Source organism: Chiloscyllium punctatum, chromosome 3, assembly GCF_047496795.1.
Source record: "Chiloscyllium punctatum isolate Juve2018m chromosome 3, sChiPun1.3, whole genome shotgun sequence".
NCBI lineage: Eukaryota > Metazoa > Chordata > Chondrichthyes > Orectolobiformes > Hemiscylliidae > Chiloscyllium > Chiloscyllium punctatum.
In genome coordinates, this window is record NC_092741.1 from 101,892,106 (window position 1) to 101,911,356 (window position 19,251).

Genomic DNA, 19,251 nt, shown 5'->3' on the forward strand with positions numbered 1-19,251 from the left:
CTGGATGTCAAGGGCAGTTGCACTCCAAGTACCAAGAGTTCAGCTCTTTTGTCCAGGCATAGCTATAGTGAAGTCAGTGGTAGAGCAACCCTGATAGAATCATACTGAGTGTTTTTGGTTCCATATATTTTGTATTTCAACTATACAGTTCCAGTCAGCAGAAATTTACACGTTACTTATTGCTGTGCAAATACTGCTTGGTAACACTGTCAAGTACAGTTAGCTAATGTTCATGAGTAGACTGATAAGATGGTTTGAATTTGGCCATTTTGTGCTTGGGACAAATCTGGACAATTTTCTCAATTTGCCTAACTGTGTTTAGCTAGGGATGCAACATATTCTGGAGCCCAAGCCTTCAGTATTATTGCTGGAATATTGTCAGGGCTCATTGCTGCTGTAATATCAAGAAATGGCTGAGGGCACTGTATATTATGTGGAGTGAATTGCATTGGCTGAAGACTAATATCTGTATTGGATCAACCATTCAGATCTTTTGAATTAGAGTAGTGCTGGAAAAGCACAGCAGTTCAGGCATTATCCGAGGAGCAGGAAAATCGACGTTTTGGGCAAAAGTCCTTCATCAGGAATACTGGTTTTTACCTCATTCAGATCTTTTGTCTGAAGATGCTTACAAATGTTTCAGCATTGTTTTTTGCACTGAAATACTGGGTTCCCGCAGCATTGAGGATGGGGTTATTTGTGAAGCACCGCCTCTTCCTTCTCCTGTTGGATTTACTTGTTCATCACTGGATGTGGCAGGATTGTAGAGCTGAGATATGATCTGTTAGTTATGGGAATACTTCGCCTATCTTTTACAACTACTCCTGCTATTGGTATGCTGTTAATACTGTGTTCACGGTACTGTAGAAACCATCATCACCATCCCCAAGTCTGTCCTGTCTAACTGACAGATCAGACTTTACCAGCTTGACACTTCATTTTGGGTATTAGATTAGATTAGATTAGATTACTTACAGTGTGGAAACAGGCCCTTCGGCCCAACAAGTCCACACCGCCCCGCCGAAGCGTAACCCACTCATACCCCTACATCTACATTTACCCCTTACCTAACACTATGGGCAATTTAGCATGGCCAATTCACCTGGCCTGCACATCTTTGGACTGTGGGAGGAAACCGGAGCACCCGGAGGAAACCCACGCAGACACGGGGAGAACGTGCAAACTCCACACAGTCAGTCGCCTAAGGCAGGAATTGAACCCGGGTCTCAGGCGCTGTGAGGCAGCAGTGCTAACCACTGTGCCACCGTGCCGCCCACGGTATGCTTGATGTTGTTCCGAGATTGCCCCCCTCATTTGTTTTTAAGCAGGGTTGATCTCCCAACTTGGTGGTGGTGTTTAAGATTCCAGGCAGTGAGGGTCCAGATTGTGGTGAAATAGAATTGTGTTGTTAAATGCCTACTTTTTGTTACTAGATCTGTTCTATATCTGTCCTCAGCCATTTAGTAGTGCCACATGCTATTGACCATACTCTCTAACTTGTTAAGACGGGACTTTGGAGTGACCACTGCAGAGTCATAATGGAGACAATCAGCACAGACATGGCCAGTCACATCTGTGATCAGGAACTGCGGACGATGCAGTACATGTAATCAGGAGGTTTCCTTGTCCTCATTTGACCTGATGCTATGTGATTTCATGGAGTGTGTCTGAACTGGACTTTGGGATGATGATGACGATGGTTTTTGTAATCCTGTGAGTGTAATTGCAAGGTTATTGCTTTTATTCAATTGTGCAAAAAAAACACTCCCAGTTTTGGAAGGAGGAATGTGATGTTGACAGACCTTTTTCTGCTAAGTAGTCGATTTAATTTCATTGTGTAGACTTGCTAGCCTGTTTGGCCATGTCAGATAGCAGTAAACAGTCAACACTTTCCTGAGAGTCTGGAATCACATGAAGGCCCAATGTGTAAGAAAGGCTGTAATCTTTGCCTGAAGGAATTTTTTTTTGGTTCTGTATATTTTGTATTTCAACTATACAGTTCCAGTCAGCAGAAATTTACATGTTACTTTTTCAGTTGGGTTACAAATTTTATAAGCTGCTGAATACCACTAATACAGTCACAACATGGAATATTGTGATCTGCTTTGCACTTTTTCCAATGCATATTGATCGATCCAACAACTCTTCGCTTTTTTTTTGTTAAGCAGTCAGATTATATTTTGAGGTCAGTAGCAAGTTACCAGTCAACCTTTTGTAGCTGAGTAGTTTAAATATTTTTAATCAAATCTGTTGAGAGTTGATTATAACGTTATGGCAGATGAAACTTGAACCCAGACCTCCTGGCTTAGAGTTAGGGTGACCATCAGTGCAGCAGAAAACCCTTACGTAGATTCATTCACTTTGCTGTCTGGCTAGAACCAATAAAATCTATGTTACTGGTCAAATCAGAGAGCTTTTTTGTTCTGGTAGCAACCTTTTGATGTAGCTTTGACAGCTTTATTACTTGATTATCATGGTTTGCTATCCGTTTCTCAACCTTTGAACTCGAGCAGTTGTGTTTCTAAATCAGCTGGATTCAGACACTAATTACCTAAGTACTTTGATTCATGCTCTTGTAATATCTCTGCTATCAAATTAAATCTTCACCTTGCTCTATTTCTGTTCAACCTTTTACAGTCTTTATCTCCTGGGCCTTCAGATAAGTTGCTTGTTTTAAAAGGGAGTATAGCGACTATCTATTGTTCTGTCTTTTAAATACAGCTCAATATTAAAATTTTTTTGTTTGAGTAACCAAGCTATACAGTTGTATATGCTGTGAATGTTATGCTGAGGTTAGGGAAAATTGGAACAGAAAACATCTTTTCATTACACTGACAAGCTACCTATATCTATATTTATTTCAGAAGATTGTAATTAAAAAAATTAATTTTGCAAACTGGTTGTGTTTTATTAGCTGATTTTTATTTTTGTAGAACTTCTGGAAAAGTAAAATACTCATTCAAAATACGTACTCTTTAATAAAAATGTTGACTTTTGCATTATTTCCTTAGAGTTGATTACAAATGCCTTCTCGCGAGCACAGTCTCCCTAAGATGTTTTATGAAATAGTATTATTTTCTGAAAACTGATTTAGGTGTGGATACCAGAAGCCTAACAAAGAAGATTCGAGAAAAAGGCACACTGCTGGGAAAGCTAGTCATAGATGGGACAGACAAGAACAGTCTTCCTTTTGATGACCCAAATAAAAGACATTTGGTGAAGGAAGTTTCCATTAAGGTAAAAACAAACAATCGGAAGTGCAAAAAGATCATTCAAGGTTTGTACGTACTGAATTCTCCCAGACCTACCCATTCCAGCTAATTTGATATTGTATCCAATTTCATCTTGATTGCTTTAAGCATTTGTGGCAACAAATTTATATAATCTTTAACACAGAAAATAGAATCAAAGTGTTTCATACAAATGGGTAGATTAGATTAGATTAGATTAGATTACTTACAGTGTGGAAACAGGCCCTTCAGCCCAACAAGTCCACACCGACCCGCCAAAGCGCACCCACCCAGACCCATTCCTCTACATTTACTCCTGCACCTAACACTACGGGCAATTTAGCATGGCCAATTCACCTAACCTGCACATTTTTGGATAGGCTGAAAAATGGCAGACGGAGTTCAATTTGGATAAATGTGCAGTATTTAATTTTGGTCAAGTGAACAGTTTATACAATTAAAGGTAGGGCCTTGGTTAATGTTGTAGAACAGAGGGACCTAGGGGTTCAGGGTACATAATTCTTTGCAATTTGTGTCACACATGGGGTGGCTAAGAAGGCGTTTGGTATGCTTGTTGCCTTCATTGCTCAGTCCTTTGAGTATAGGAGTTAGTAAGTTAGGTTGAGATTGCACGGGACATTGATGAGGCCTTTTCTGGAGTACTGTCTCCAGTTCTGATCACCCAGTTGTAAGAAGGATATTATTAATCTAGAGAGGGGTCAGAAGAGTAATTACCAGAATGTTGCTAGGTGTGGAAGGTTTGAGTTATAAGGATAGGCTGGGACTTTTTTCATGTGAGTGTAGGAGGTTGAGAGGTGACCTTTGAAAGGGGTTTATTATTAAAATCATAATGGGTGTATATACACAAGGTTATCGGTCGGTGTCTTTTTGCCTAGGATGGGGGATTTCAAGACCAGGGAGCATCATCTTAAGATGAGAGGAGAGTGATGTAAAAAAAAAACAAAAAAGGCTTGAACAGATTGATATTAAGAAAATGGATATACTGGAAATTTTGCGAAGCATCAACATACATAAATCCCCAGGGCTGGACCAGACATGTCCAAGGTTACTATGGGAAGCATGGATTGAGATTGCTGCATCTCTAGCAATGATTTTTGCATCCTCATTCTCCACGGGAGTAGTATCAGATAATTGGAGGGAGGTGAATGTTGTTCCTGGGTTCAAGAAGGGAAATAGGGAAATCCCTGGGAATTAAAGACCAGTCAGTCTTGCATCTATGGTAAGCAAGATACAGGAAAGGATTCTGAGAGAGAGGATTTATGACTATTTGGAAAAACAGTTTGATTAAAAATTATGCCTCACAAGCCTTGTTGAGTTCTTTTGAGGATGTTACGAGACAATTTGATGAAGGTTGAGCAGTGGATGCGATGTATATGGATTTCAGTAAGGCATTTGATAAGGTTCCCCACAGTAGGCTCATTCAGAAAGTTAGGAGGTATGGGATACAGGGAAATTTTGACTGAATACAGAATTGGCTGGCCGAAAGAAGGCAGCAAAAGATAGTGGATGAAAATTATTCCGCCTGGAAGTTGGTGACTAGTGGTGTCCTGCAGGGATCCTTTCTTGTGCCTTTGCTCTTTGTATTTTTTTATAAATGACTTGGATGAGGAAGTGGAAGGGTGAGTTAGTGAGTTTGCCAATGGTACAAAGGTCATTGATGTTGTAGATAATGTCAAGGGCTGTTACAGGCTACAACACGACATTGATAGGATGCAGAGCTGGGCTGAGAAATGGCGGATTAATAGCCTTAACAAATATCAGCCATAACAGCATTAAGGTTGATAAATGTCAACAATTTCTGTTGTTAAAGCTCTGACCAGAGCTTCCACAGAATTTGGAGCTGGTTCAAATTGTCTAAATTTAAAACTATTAGAGAATTGTTTGTCAGCCCTGCTAATTATCATTGAGCTTGGTCTGTATTATACTTGATTCACAATTTAAAAAAAAATTTCAACGAGTCAATAGTTGTCACATGAAGTTACATTATTCTAGGCTGGTTACAAAAAGCTTTATATTACTGTATATTTTCACATTTTAGAATTCAACAGTTATTATTAACTTTGTATAGGGTGATCAGCATTGAGTGTCAGATAAAAAGCATGAAAGGCAAAACTTTGATCTACAATTGAAATTGTCAGAGAAATGTAGAAACTAGGAGCAGGAGAAGGTCTTTAGGCCCTTTTGAGTCATCTTCACCATTCAGTATGATCATGGCAGATCCTCACTGCTATAGTCAGACAAAATGGAAAGAGACGTTCGGTTCAACTTGTCCACGTTGGCTATTAGCTGTGTTTGTCCCATATCCCTGTAAATCTTTCCTATTCATGTACCTGTCCAAATGTATCTTAAATGTACCTGCATCTACCATTTTTCTAAGAACTCTAAATTAAAGTTTAAGTGATTTCCTTTTGAGAAAACTATGTTCTATCAGATCACCTTGCACCTACCCAATTGCCCTGTTATAACATCTTTAATAATATCTTCTAACTGTTTCCTTACGTCAGATGTGAAGCTAATTCATGTGTAGTTTCCGGTTTTCTGCCCTTTTTAGAGTAAATGAATTACAGAGCTGTTTTCCAGTCCGATGGATTCTCCCTGAATCGAATTGATTTTAATTTTCCAAAGCCCATGCAACTAACTTAATTCTTAATGAAAACTGTGCATCGGTATTCACCGAGGAGCGGGACATGATGGGTGTTGCGGTTAGGGATAGATGTTAGATTACACCAGATCAGGTTGGCATAAGGAGGGATTCTAAAAGACATTAAATTGGATAAGTCCCTAGGTCTGAATGAGATGAGGGAAGCAAGAGAGGAAATAAATATCTTTGCAGCATCTTTGAACATAGATGAAGTCCTGGAGGACTGGAGAATTGCTAACGTTGCTCCCTTGTTTAAGAAGGGTTGCAAGGATAATCCAGGTAATTATAGACTGGTGAGTCTGACGTCAGTGGTAGGGAAGCTGCTGGCGAAGATACGGAGGGATGGGATCTATTTGCATTTAGGTGAAAATGGGCTTATCTGTGATAGGCAACATGGTTTTGTACAGGGAAGGTCATGTCTTACCAATATAATAGAATTCTTTTGAAGAAGGAAGTTGTTGGAGGGAATCCTGAGGGACAGGATGTACATGTATTTGGAAAGGCAAGGATTGATTAAGGAACACTGCTTTACGCGTGGGAAATCATGTCTCACAAACTCGATTGAGTTTTTTGAGGAAGTAACAAAGAGGATTGATGAGGGCAGAGCGGTAGATGTGATCTACATGGGCTTCAGTAAGGCGCTTGATAAGGTTCCCCATGGGAGACTGGTTAGCAAGGTTAGATCGCATGGAGTACAGGGAGAACTAGCCATTTGGATACAGAACTGGCTCAAAAGTAGAAGACAGAGGGTGGTGGTGGAGGTTGTTTTTCAGACTGGAGGCCTGTGACCAGTGGAGTGCCACAAGGATCGGTGCTGGGTCTTCTACTTTTTGTCATTTACATAAATAATTTGGATGCGAGCATAAGAGGTACAGTTAGTAAGTTTGCAGATGACACCAAAATTGGAGGTGTAGTGAACAACGAAGAAGGTTACCTCAGATTACAACAGGATCAGATGGGCCAATGGGCTGAGAAGTGGCAGATGGAGTTTAATTTAGATAAATGTGAGGTGCTGTATTTTGGGAAAGCAAATCCTAGCAGGCCTTGTCCAGTTAATGGTAAAGTCCTAAGAAGTGTTGCTGAACAAAGAGACCTTGGAGTTCAGGTTCATAGCTCCTTGAAAGTGGAGTCGCTGGTGGATAGGATAGTGAAGAAGGCGTTTGGTATGCTTTTCTTTATTAGTCAGAATATTGAGTACAGGGGTTGTGGGGTCATGTTGCGGCTGTACAGGACATTGGTTAGGCTACTGTTGGAATATTGCGTGCAATTCTGGTCTCCTTCCTATCAGAAAGATGTTGTGAAACTTGAAAGGGTTCAGAAAAGATTTACAAGGATGTTGCCAGGGTTGGATGATTTGAGCTATAGGGACATGTTGAATAGGCTAGGGCTGTTTTCCCTGGAGTGTTGGAGGCTGAGAGGTGACCTTTATAGAGAGATTTATGAAATTATGAAGGGTATGGATAGGAGAAATAGACAAGGTCTTTTCCCTGGAGTTGGGGAGTCCAGAATTGGCGTGTGTAGGTTTACGGTGAGTGGTGAAAGATATAAAAGAGACCTACAAAGCAAGTTTTTCACACAGAGGGTGGTATGTGTGTGGAATGGCTGCCAGAGGAAGTACAATTGCAACATTTAAAAGACATCTGGATTGGTACATAAATAGGAAGGGTTTAGAGGGACATGGGCTGGGTTCTGGTGGGTAGGACTAGATTGGGTTGGGATATCTGGTCAGCATGGACGTGTTGGACTGAAGGGTCTGTTTCTGTGCTATACATCTCTATGACTCTATAAGTGGCAAATTTGATAAGGGCTGTAGATATCATATACATGGACTTCAGTAAGGCGTTTGGTAAGATTCCCCATGGTAGACTGACGGATAAAGTGAAGTTGCATGGGGTGTATTAGCTAGATGGATAGAGAACTGGTTGGACAGCAATAATTGTGGAAGAGAGCTTCTTAAAATGGACAGCTGTGACCATTGGTATTCTGTGTTAGGGCCACTGTTTGTGATGCACCTAAATGATCAGCAGGAAGGTATAGGTGGTCTGATGAGCAAGTTTGCAGATGACACAAAGATTGGTGGAGTGGCAGATAGTGAAGGGGACTGTCGGAGAGTGCAGCAGAATATAGATTGGAGAGATGGGCAGAGAAATGGCAGATGAAGTTCAGTCCGGGCAAATGTGAGGTGATGCATTTTGGAAGATCCAAATCAAGAGCGAATTATGCAGTAAATAGAAAAGCCCTGAGGGAAAATTGATATATAGAGAGATCTGGGAGTTCAGGTCCATTGTACTCTGAATGTGCCAGCACAGGTCAATAGCATGGTTAAGAAGGCATATGGCATGCTTCCCTTCATCAGATGGGGTGTTGAGTTGGATACTTTGTACAGTTCTGATTGCCACATTACCAGAAGGATGTGAATGTTTTGGAGAGGGTGCAGAGGAGGTTCGCCAAGATGTTGTCTGGTATGGAGGGTGCTAGCTATGAAGAGAAGTTGAGTAGATTAGGGTTATTTTTATTGGAAATATAGGGGTTGAAGGGGTATCTGATTGAGGTCTACAAAATCATGAGAGGGAAATGACAGGGTGGATGGCAAGAAGCATTATTCCCAGAGTGGGTTCTCAATTACAAGGCATCACAAGTTATGGTGAGAGGGGTAAAGTTTAAGAGAGCTATGCGTGGAAAGCTCTTTATGCAGAGGGTAAAGGGTTCCTGCACTGTATTGCTAGTGGAGGTGGTAGAAGCGGGCATGATAGCGTTATTTGAGATGTATCTAGTCAGACATATGACTGGGCAGGGAGCAGAAAGATACAGTTCCTTTGAAAATCGACAATAGGTTTAGGTAGAGGATCTGGATTAGCGCAGGCTTGGAGGGTGGAAGGGCCTGTTTCTGTGCTGTAATTTTCTTTGTCTTTACTTCAATAGTTACATCTTTTAACAACTTGGAATGAAGTCCATTTGGATGCAGGGACTTCTGAACATGCAGTGCTAACAAGTTACTCGGTACTGCTTCCCTGATAATTATCATTTTCTTGAGTTCCTGCCTCCCTGTCCATTCCTGATTTACAGCTGTTTCTGGGGTGTTATTTGTATCCTCTCCAATGAAGACTGATATTAATTAAAAAATCTGTTTGTTTTGCTGCCATCTCTTTATATTCCATTACTAATTCACCCAGGCTAATTTTCTTCCAGACCTGCCCTTACTTTAATTCTCTTTAAATCTCTTTAAATCTTTTAATATTTTTCGCTAATTTTCTCTTTATGCTCTTCTCTTTACCTTCTTATTAATCTTTCAGAAATATTTTGCTCTTCTATTCTGTCCAACCGTCTGATCTGTCACCTACCTTTTACATAATTTGTTTTTTAGTTTAATATTGTCTTTGACATTTGGAATATTGTCTTTGACTTCTGCACTTTCTAGAATATTCCCTTAAGTGTCTGTCACGGCAACACTATTGACTGACTGGTTTGCGATACAGTGACACCAACAGCATGGGTTCAACTTCGGTACTGGCTGAGGTTACTATGAAGATCCTGCCAACTCAACTTCATTCCTCACCTGAGGCATGGTGACCCTTCCGTTAAATTCACCACCAATCGTTTTTCTGATGAGCAGGCAATCCGTGGCCTTTTGGGACAATGGCATTTTTTCTTGCAATATGTTTGAGGTTCTGCTTATTTTGGTGCTTGGTTCCTCATCCTGGCTATACATAACCTCTTTCCTTCTTTTGTTTACATTATTGGTGGCTACATGGACCACAACAACTGGATCCTCCCCTCTCAGTGCAAGCTCTTCTCCAACCCTTGCCACATATCATGAGCTCTGACATTGGGGAGATGACACATCCATCTGGACTCACTTTTTGCTGCAGAGAAAAAATCAATCTCCCAATTGTGCTGTTACCTACTGCCACTACATTCCTTTTGCGTCCTCCTCTTAAAGCTTGAAGTACCTTGATTGACCTTTTACCTTAACCCAAAATTATCAGTTCACTTTTGCCAGTTCTGCTTTAAGAACATGAGAAATAGCAGGGGGAGGCGATCTGACCCATTTGGGCTTGCTGTGCCATCCAATAAGATCATAGTTAATCTTTGTTTGGGCTCAGTTCCACATACGTGCCCACTCATCATAACTCTTAATTCCCTTTCTGTTCAAAGATCTATTTTTACCCTGCTGAATGTTTTTAGGGCAGCCTTAACTGCTTCATTGGGGAGGGAATTCCACAGTTTCAGAACCTTTTGGTGAAGAAGTTTCTCCTTAAATCTGCACTCCCTTATTTTGAGACCCCTACTTCTAGTTTCACCCACTAGTGGAAACAACTCTCCTGGTTTTACCTATTCACTCATATGTTTCTATAAGATTCCCCCGTTATTCTTCTAAATTCCAAGTTTGCTCAATCTTTCCTCATAAGCCCAACCTCAATTCTAAAATCAACCTAATGAACCTCCTCTGCACTCCCTCCAGAGCCAGTACATCTTTAAGGAAGGAGACCAAAACTGTACACAGTACTCCAGGTGTGGTCTCACCAGCACTCTATACAGCTGCAGCATAATCTTCCTGTTTTTAAACTCCATCTCTGTAGGACAAGAGAGGACAATATTTTATTTAAGGACTATATTCTGTTTGCCGCCTTAATTACCTGCTGCATTTGCAAACCAACATTTTGACATTCATGCGCAAGGACACCCAGGTCCCTTTGCATAGCAGCATGGTGCAATTTTTCACCATTTAAATAATCCATTTTGCTGACATCACATTATATTTCTGCTTTCTCCCCACTCTTCTCTACGCCTCTAATATCTAATTTGTATTCATTTTTTTTAATATATAGTCAGTGATTTGGCATCTACGGTCTTCTGTAGTATAGAATTCCGTTCATGTGAAGGATTTTTCCTCCTCTGAGTCCTAACAGCCTACCCTGTGTCCTGAGTCTGTGATCCCTGGTTTTAGACTTCCCAATCAGGAGAAACATCCTCCCTACATCTAGTCTATCCAGCCATATTAAAATTTTATGTTTCAATCAAATTCCGTTTCATACTTGTAAATTGTAGTGAATCCAGACACATGTGAACCAGTCTCTCCTTTTAGGTGGTCTTGTTGTCCTTGGTATCAGTGTAGTGAACCTCCACTTCTCTCTATGGCAAGTATATCCTTTCTTTTGTAGTGAGACTGTAATTGCTTTCAGGAATCCAGGTATTGCTTCCCCCAAGGCCCTGTATAACAGCAGTAAGGTATTTTACTTACGAATGCCAATCTTCTCACAATGAAGTCCAATATACCATTTGGCTTCCTAACTGTTTGCTGCTTCTGCCTGCATACTTCCATTAACTGGTGTAAGATTCCTTTGTACATCTACACTTCCAAGTATGTTAGCATTTAATTAATATTCTGCCATCCTGTTTTGCATAATAAAGTTATAACTACATTTAGCTACATTGTACTGTATCTGCCATGTGTTTGCCCCATTCAACTTAATTTGCCTTGAAACCTCCTTGCATTCTCCTTACAACTCAGTCCCATCCAGTTTTATGCCATCAGCGCAATTAGAAAGTTTGCATGTCATTTATATATATTCTTATTAGCTGTAGGCCAGCCACTGATCCTTATATTACCCCACTGGTCACTGCCTGCCACCAGGAAAAAGTTCAATTTATTCACATTTTTCCTATCTGTCAGCCAATTCTAACTCAATTCCAGTAAGAAAGAGTGAATGCTGTTCTGAACTGAGAGATTAACAGCACCTGCGTATATGACTAGATAGCAGTCCCAGACTGTACTGGAAAATTGAAAATATGCAACATCTGGCTGTGAAATGGATACCTGAGTTGCTGTTTTGACAATAATTCAAATTTAACCAGTCAGTTTAAATTATGCTCTGGAATACTAAAACTCAATTGAGTTTGAATTTATTGTTTTGTTAACATCGAACCAATGAGACAGTCCAATGTTGGGAAATAAAAATGTGGACATTGTGAAAATTGCAGAGAGAACAACTGCCATCGAGAGGGACTCCAGAAATTAGAAAACACTTCATTAAAAGCTACCATATGAAACATACTCTCAGTAAAAAGAAAGATGACCGAGGGAGATCTTCAGCTGGAAGAAGAAAGGCACTGAAGAAGACAGTGGCTGTGTGGTTTTGAAATTCAGTTGATGTAATTTTATTAAATGTCTTATTGGAACAGCATATTATTATAGAATTGGAGGCAGATGAGCAGTTAAGAGAAAAGGAGTTTTGCATAGTTGTTTAATGTTCACTTTTAGAGTTAAAGAATAAAATTGAAGTTATTTTCTTTAGAATTTGGGAGTTCTTGGTCACTCATATTTTAATTGATTACAAGGCAGGGTGAGCTTTTCTGGATGTTTGGTTTAATTAACAAAGGGATTTGTCGGTGTATTGTAACAAGGTGCTACAATTCATCTTTATAGGATTCCTGTCATCATTAGTATTTCTATCCATCTGAATTGTATTTAAGGGCAGTGTTTGGCTTACTGCTGATGGTAAAATCTTTCAGTGCTGCTGATGCTACAGCATTGATGCCAGCAAAAGCTCACCTTCACAATATTAAAACATCAGTATTTGTGGTGTAATATATATCCTATCCTATTTAACTGTTTCACATGTCTTATTCAACCCCTCATAGTTGCAAAGTTGCTGCGCAGTGGTTTTATTTACATGCAGCTATGAAACTAAATTCCCCCCATACGCTTTGTCTAATTGCTTATTGTGATTTCATAAATTTTAGTCATCTAACGTCTTGCATTTCTGCTCCATAAGTTACAAAGATGATCTGTTTTATTATTAGGAACCCAAAGTGTACAATCCCTCTGGAGATGTGAAAATTATGGCAGTGGACTGTGGCATGAAGTACAACCAGATCAGAAGCCTCTGTATGAGAGGTGCTTCTGTCATTGTAGTACCATGGGATTATCCTTTTAGTAATGAAGGTGAGCAGAAATATATTTTATGGTATTACATGTTTCAAGCCACTACAGAAAAGTTGAATCAATTGGATTGCAACAGTTTGAGATGAAGGTTCAAGCCTACTTTGTTTTGTTTTGAAGGGAAGTTAGGAATGGGCCACAGCTGGTGGCCCTACCTGACATCCACACATCAAGAAAGATTTTTTTTTTAATTGTTAGAATTATTGACATTGCAAAACTATATTAAGTACTATATCAGAAATATTGTTGCAGTCCTTCTTTTAAGCACTTCATGCTGAACAGAATATTAGGCCTTTCTACACTATTTCTGCTTATGCCTTCCTCCCTAATTGGCCAGTGCGATACAACCCTAAACTGCATTACTTTACCTAGCATGAAAGGTTAAGAAAAGTTGGAAACCTGTGCGATATGCACTGCAATAATTGTACTGCATTCCAAAATCTTCCATCTACTCACCTGTCTATGTTGATATACCATGGTTTATGTTATGGCTTTCGCCATAGGGCAAAAACTCTTGATAAAACTGGAATAGAATAAAGTACAGAATTGAGATGTGCCAGGAAGTAGTCATTTATATAATGCTGTGGCATGATCTTGTAAAGTCTTTTTTAAAAAAAAATTGGCAAAAAGCACCTTCATTTCTCAAGCTGAGGTAAGGGGAGGTTGTTATGGTTTGTTTGTTTTTGTTTGTAAGCAAATTTAGATGGTAAATGCTGGTGTTGGATTTCACATGCAATTTTTGAAGATCTGTTATGTCATCAGTTAGAAACTTTGAAATGTGTATTGTAGTTACTAAATGCATGTGTTTTGTTTTTACTCTGTGAGGACTGTCAGTTTTGCTTTAGTTTTGGAAGAGTAAAGCCACATCAAGATAATAGCTATAAAAAAGTAGACTGGAGAATTTAAGCCACCTCCTAAAATTGAAAATTAAGTTCCTTGGTATCAATGACTGTGTTTTAGTGAAGTTCTGGGAAAGAATCTGTTAATTATTTGAAATTCCTTCTAAAGATTACTAATCTGTGTTTTGCAGAGTTTGACGGGTTATTTCTAAGTAATGGACCGGGAGATCCTGAATTTTGTCAACTAACAATAAGCAATCTCCGAAAGGTGGTTTGTGAAGAGAAGCCAAAACCATTATTTGGAATTTGTTTGGGTCACCAGATTCTTTCATTAGCAATTGGAGCTAAGACGTATAAAATGAAGTAAGTGTTTATTTTGTTTGTTGAAAAGTGTGGTGCTGGAAAAGCGCAGCAGACCAGGCAGCATCCGAGGAGCCGGAGAATCGACGTTTCGGGCATAAACCCTTCTTCATTTTGTTTGGACATGCATTTTTTTGTTTTTTGTTTTGTGGCAGGAACTTTTTTGTGAAGATTACAGAGTGATTTAGTTGGAGAATACAAAATTTCCTTTTGCAGTTAGAACATAAGCGCCTAGAATTAATTATTATTAAGTTGAGTTAGCTGATAGTAACATATAAAATAGAACCAAGAGTGAGGCCATGTGGTTCTTTGAGCTTTTCTGCCATTCACCTAGATCATAGCTGTCTTGAAATGTCCTGACAAGGATTTTGGGTAATCCAAGATGGAGGGTGAGAAAAATTGTGGCTGTAAGAGCTGTTCCCTTTTTTTTGTTGCAGCATTTTCAGTGTTGGAGCTGATTTCCTCAAATGTTAGGAGCTGTAGTTACTGTTTTATAAACTGTTGCATTGTTTTGGAACTTTAGGGGGAAAGAGATCAAAACAACAGCACTTTAAAAAAGGAGGAAGGTAGAAGTGAAACAAATGGAGAAGTAAACCTACACAGCTGTGTGACCGAGCAGCAAACCTGCGCAACTGACTGCCTCTGCCTCTGCTGTTTAGTTTAAAGTATCTCTGGATATCTGAGTTAATTCTACAACATTTAATAGGCATCTGGACACTTGTATGAATAGGAAGGGTTTTGAGGGATATGGACCAAATGCTGGTAAATGGGACTAGATTAAACTAGGATATAGAGTTGGCATGGACGAGTTTGACCAAAGAGTCAATTTCCATGCTGTACAACTCTATGACGTTACCTATTTATCTCTGTCTTGAAGCTCATCATAACTGAGTATCCACAGCTGTCTAGCTAGAGAATTCCAACGATTTATTAACCAATGAAAAATTCCTCATCTCGTTCTTTTGGACCTCAGACCCAGTGACTCCAGTCTTTCCTTATCAAACCTTCTCACCATCCCAGCTATAAGTCTAATGAATGTTTTTATTGTATTTGGTCTATCGTAGTTATATCCTTTTCTCGGGAAGGAGGGCAAAACTGTACACTGTACTCCAGATATGATCTCAAAAAGGTGCTAGATAATTGCAAAAAGACTTCTTTATTGAATCATCTTGGATCATACCATTTGCCTTCCTAGCAGTAAGTTACCTGTCAGTGACTAATGAATAAAGAAACTGGGGTTCCTTTGCGCACTCTTTCCAAACTCTCACCATTTAAGAAATACCCTGCATTTCAGTTTTATATTACAGAAATGTATAACTTCAGGTTTCTTTTTCATATTAAATTTTATTTGCCATATTCTTACTCACTTACTGACTTAGCCTATTTAAGTCCTCTTGAATCCTCTTTGCATCCTCCTCACTACATGCATTCCCACTTGATTTTATGTCATTAGGGAATTTAGAAACTTTACATTTGGTCTGCACCCAAATCATTGGGAGATGTTGAGTAGCTGCAGCCTAAACACTGATCCGCGTGATACCCTCCTGGTCACACTCTACTAACCTGAAAATGATCCATTTATTCCTAATGTGCTTTTGTGCAATAACCAACTCTCAATCCATGCCAGAATATTACTTCCAGTCCCAATTTTATTAACAATCTCCTATATGGGAGCTCATCAAACACTTTCTGAAAATACAAATACAATGCATTCTTCCTTATTTATTCTGCTGGTTATATCCTCAAAATCCAGCATGGTGGGCAACGTGATTTGCTTTGATTAAATCCATGTTACTTCTGCACAATCCTATCATTGTTTTCTTGGTGTCCAGTTGTCTTTGTAAAAATAAAACTCCCTTTCTTGAATAGTGAAGTTACATGTGTGACCTTTTAATTTGTAGAAGATGGAAAGATTGCTACCAACACACTCACCACCTCTACAGCCACCTTGTTCAACACCCTGAGACATGAAACTTCTGGACTTCGTGATCTATCAAATTTAAGAGCCAATAATTTCTTTATTACATGGTTTTTGCTCTTACTATATTCTTTCAATTCTTCTTTCTCATTGGTTCCTTGGTTCTGCAGTATTCTGGAACATTTATTTGTATTTTCTTCCATTAAGTTAGATACCTAGTTCTTTGACATGAACTTCAAAATGGAGCAAACATTGAGGAGGGTAAAATGACTTCAAGAGGGATTGGTGTAATGACACATGTCATTAACACACAGAGGAATTAGGAGTTTATACCCGATAAAGAGGAAAAGAGCTGAGGCAATATAGACCTTGTGCTGTTTGGTTTCTCTGCTAGTTCCTTGCACTTTAATAGACATTCTGCTACTTCTTCTGCCTGTACTGCAAGTTCATTTGTCATGTTTGCTAATCTTTCCCTTTTCTACTTAGCCTACCTTCTTTTTCTGTTTCCTCTTCCATTATCAGTTTATTGACCCTCCTTTTCCAGGAGTCTTAACATCTCCCAATCATCAGACTTGCGAGCACGGTGACACAGTGATTAGCACTGCTGCCTCACAGCACCAGAGACCCGGGTTCAATTCCAGCCTCCGGCAACTGTCTGTGGGGAGTTTGCACATTCTCCCCGAGTCTGCGTGGGTTTCCTCCGAGTGTTCCGGTATGGGTGGGTTGCGCTTCGGTGGGTCAGTGTGGACTTGTTGGGCCGAAGGGCCTGTTTCCACACTGTAAGTAATCTAATCTAATCTAAACTGTTGAACCACTTCCTTTGGTCTAATGTAGTTGAACTTGTAACCATGATTTGATCACCTTACCTGCTAGATTTTATGCTTCAATGGAATGTAAATTTATTGTGAGCCATGTATTAATTCTAAAACAAAGTTTCTCTACTGCGGTAACTGTGCAGGAGGTAAACTATGCCTGCATCTGACTCTAATCTCCTTTTAGACTGCTTGAAAACTTTTAATCTCTGGGTTTTCAAAACTAAAATCATATTTGATTATCCTGAACTTAAAACAAATAAAACACTGGCTATCATTGTTTACACTTCCTGTGATTAACCAGTACAATTTAAACAATCTTCCACTAACACTGCAGCAGTTTCCTGTTCCCTGACACATAACTGGCTTCCATTGCTGTTTTTTTTAAACAGATCAGAAATCCACCCATACGTTGCTGTTTTAAAATCCAGGCTCAATGATATTAATGTCAGAAAGGTTTTGTTTAATTATACCACAACACTTCCAAACTTAATGTGAATTGCTATTGTGTTAGAAAGGTGAAGTTGCCATAATCCTACTGAACTGTAGGCTGCTCTCTCATTGGATAAGGGCAACTGGTGGGGGTTTAGCCTGAGGGTCACCAAGCCTCCAGCTAAGAGAGAGATTGAGAAGGAGAGTCTTTTATGGTAATCTCAGCCAATATGGAAATTGAAATCACACTGTTGGTGTCACTCTGCATTGCAAAGCAACTGCCCAGCCAATTGAACTGATTTCTCGCTTAGCCTGTTGATATCTCAATTTGAACTACAGGAACCTCCGTAGTACAGAGCAACTTGGGCAGGGATCCCATTCTTAACCAGCTTTTGGTGCTGTGTGTAGGTATTGAGTGAAGACAGGATCGATATTGTACACTTGCCACAGTAAGATTGCTGAATCTAGATGTTGAGGCTGAAACTACAGAAACTGAGGAAGTTCTGAGAGCTATCATTGCTGGTGAAAGTGCCTCCTAATTTAAGAGTTTGAAAATAAAGAGAAGCCAAGTATGAGTGAAACAAGAGCAGATCTGGCAGCAAGTGTGGAGAGGAATCAGTTAATAGAGTCATAGCTATGTACAGCACGGAAACAGACCCTTCAGTCCAACTTGTCCGTGCCGACCAGATATTCCAACCCAATCTCGTCCTACCTGCCAGAACCCGACCCATATCCTTCCAAACCCTTCCTATTCATATACCTATCCAGATGCATTTCAAATGTTGCAATCGTACTAGCCTCCACCAGTTCCTCTAACAATCAGCTCACTGGTCTATAGTTCCCTGGCTTGTCCTTATCACCTTTCTTAAATAGTGGCACGACGTTAGCCAACTTCCAGTCATCCGGCACCTCACCTGTGACTATCGATGATAGAAATATCTCAGTAAGGGGCCCAGCAATTACTTTCCCAGCTTCCCACAGAGTTCTAGGGTACACCTGATCAGGTCCTGGGGAGTTATTCACTTTTATGCGTTCCAAGACATCCAGCACTTCCTCCTCTGTAATATGGATATTTTTCAAGATGTCACTATCTATTTCCCTACATTCTATATCTTCCATGTCCTTCTCCACAGTAAACACTGATGCAAAATACTCGGTTAGTATCTGCCCCATCTCCTGTGGCTCCACACAAAGGCCGCCTTGTTGATCTTTAAGAAACTCTATTCTCTCCCTCATTACCCTTTTGTCCTTCATGTATTTGTAAAAACCCTTTGGATTCTCCTTAACCCTATTTGCCAAAGTTATCTCATGTCCCCTTTTTGCTCTGCTGATTTCCCTCTTCAGTATACTTCTACTGCCTTTATACTCTCCTAAGGATTCACTCGATCTACCTGATGTATGCTTCCGTCTTTTTTTTAAACCAAACTCTCAAATCTCTTTAGTTGTCCAGTATTCCCTACACCTACTAGACTTTCCTTTCACCCTAACAGGAATATATTGTCTCTGGACTCTCGCTATCTCATTTCTGAAGGCTTTTCATTTTCCAGATAATTGCGATCTCCTTACAAATTTGTTTACCTGCGAACATCTGCGCCCAGTCAGCTTTTGAAAGTTCTTGCCTCAGACCATCAAAATTAGCCTTTCTCCAATTTAGAACTTCAACTTTTAGACCTGGTCTTTCCTTTTCCATTACTATTTTAAAGCAAATAGAATTATGGTCACTGGCCGCAAAGTGCTCCCCCACTGACCTCAGTCACCTGCCCTGCCTTATTCCCCCAAATTTTGCACCTTCTGTGGTAGGTACATCCATATTGAATCAGAAAATTTTCTTGTACGCACTTAACAAGTTCCTCTCCATCTAAACCCTTAACACGATGGCAGTTCCAGTCGATGTTTGGAAAGTTAAAATCCCCTACCATAACCACCCAATTATTCTGACAGATAACTGCGATCTCCTTACAAATTTGTTTCTCAATTTCCCTCTGATTATTAGGGGGTCTATAATACAATCCCAATAATGTGATCATCCCTTTCTTATTTCTCAGTTCAACCCAA

At 39.7% G+C, this 19,251-nt stretch overlaps 1 protein-coding gene across 2 annotated transcripts in view; it reads left to right on the forward strand.

Moving 5' to 3' along the window:
• The window catches only part of cad (carbamoyl-phosphate synthetase 2, aspartate transcarbamylase, and dihydroorotase), a 161,594-nt gene that overhangs the window by 43,290 nt on the left and 99,053 nt on the right, over window positions 1-19,251 (forward strand). For both annotated transcript variants that reach the window (XM_072557614.1, XM_072557624.1), the window contains exons 4-6: window positions 3,095-3,237; window positions 12,697-12,838; window positions 13,866-14,037. In XM_072557614.1, the coding sequence (XP_072413715.1) occupies window positions 3,095-3,237; window positions 12,697-12,838; window positions 13,866-14,037 (457 nt within the window). The remainder of the gene's footprint in view (window positions 1-3,094; window positions 3,238-12,696; window positions 12,839-13,865; window positions 14,038-19,251) is intronic.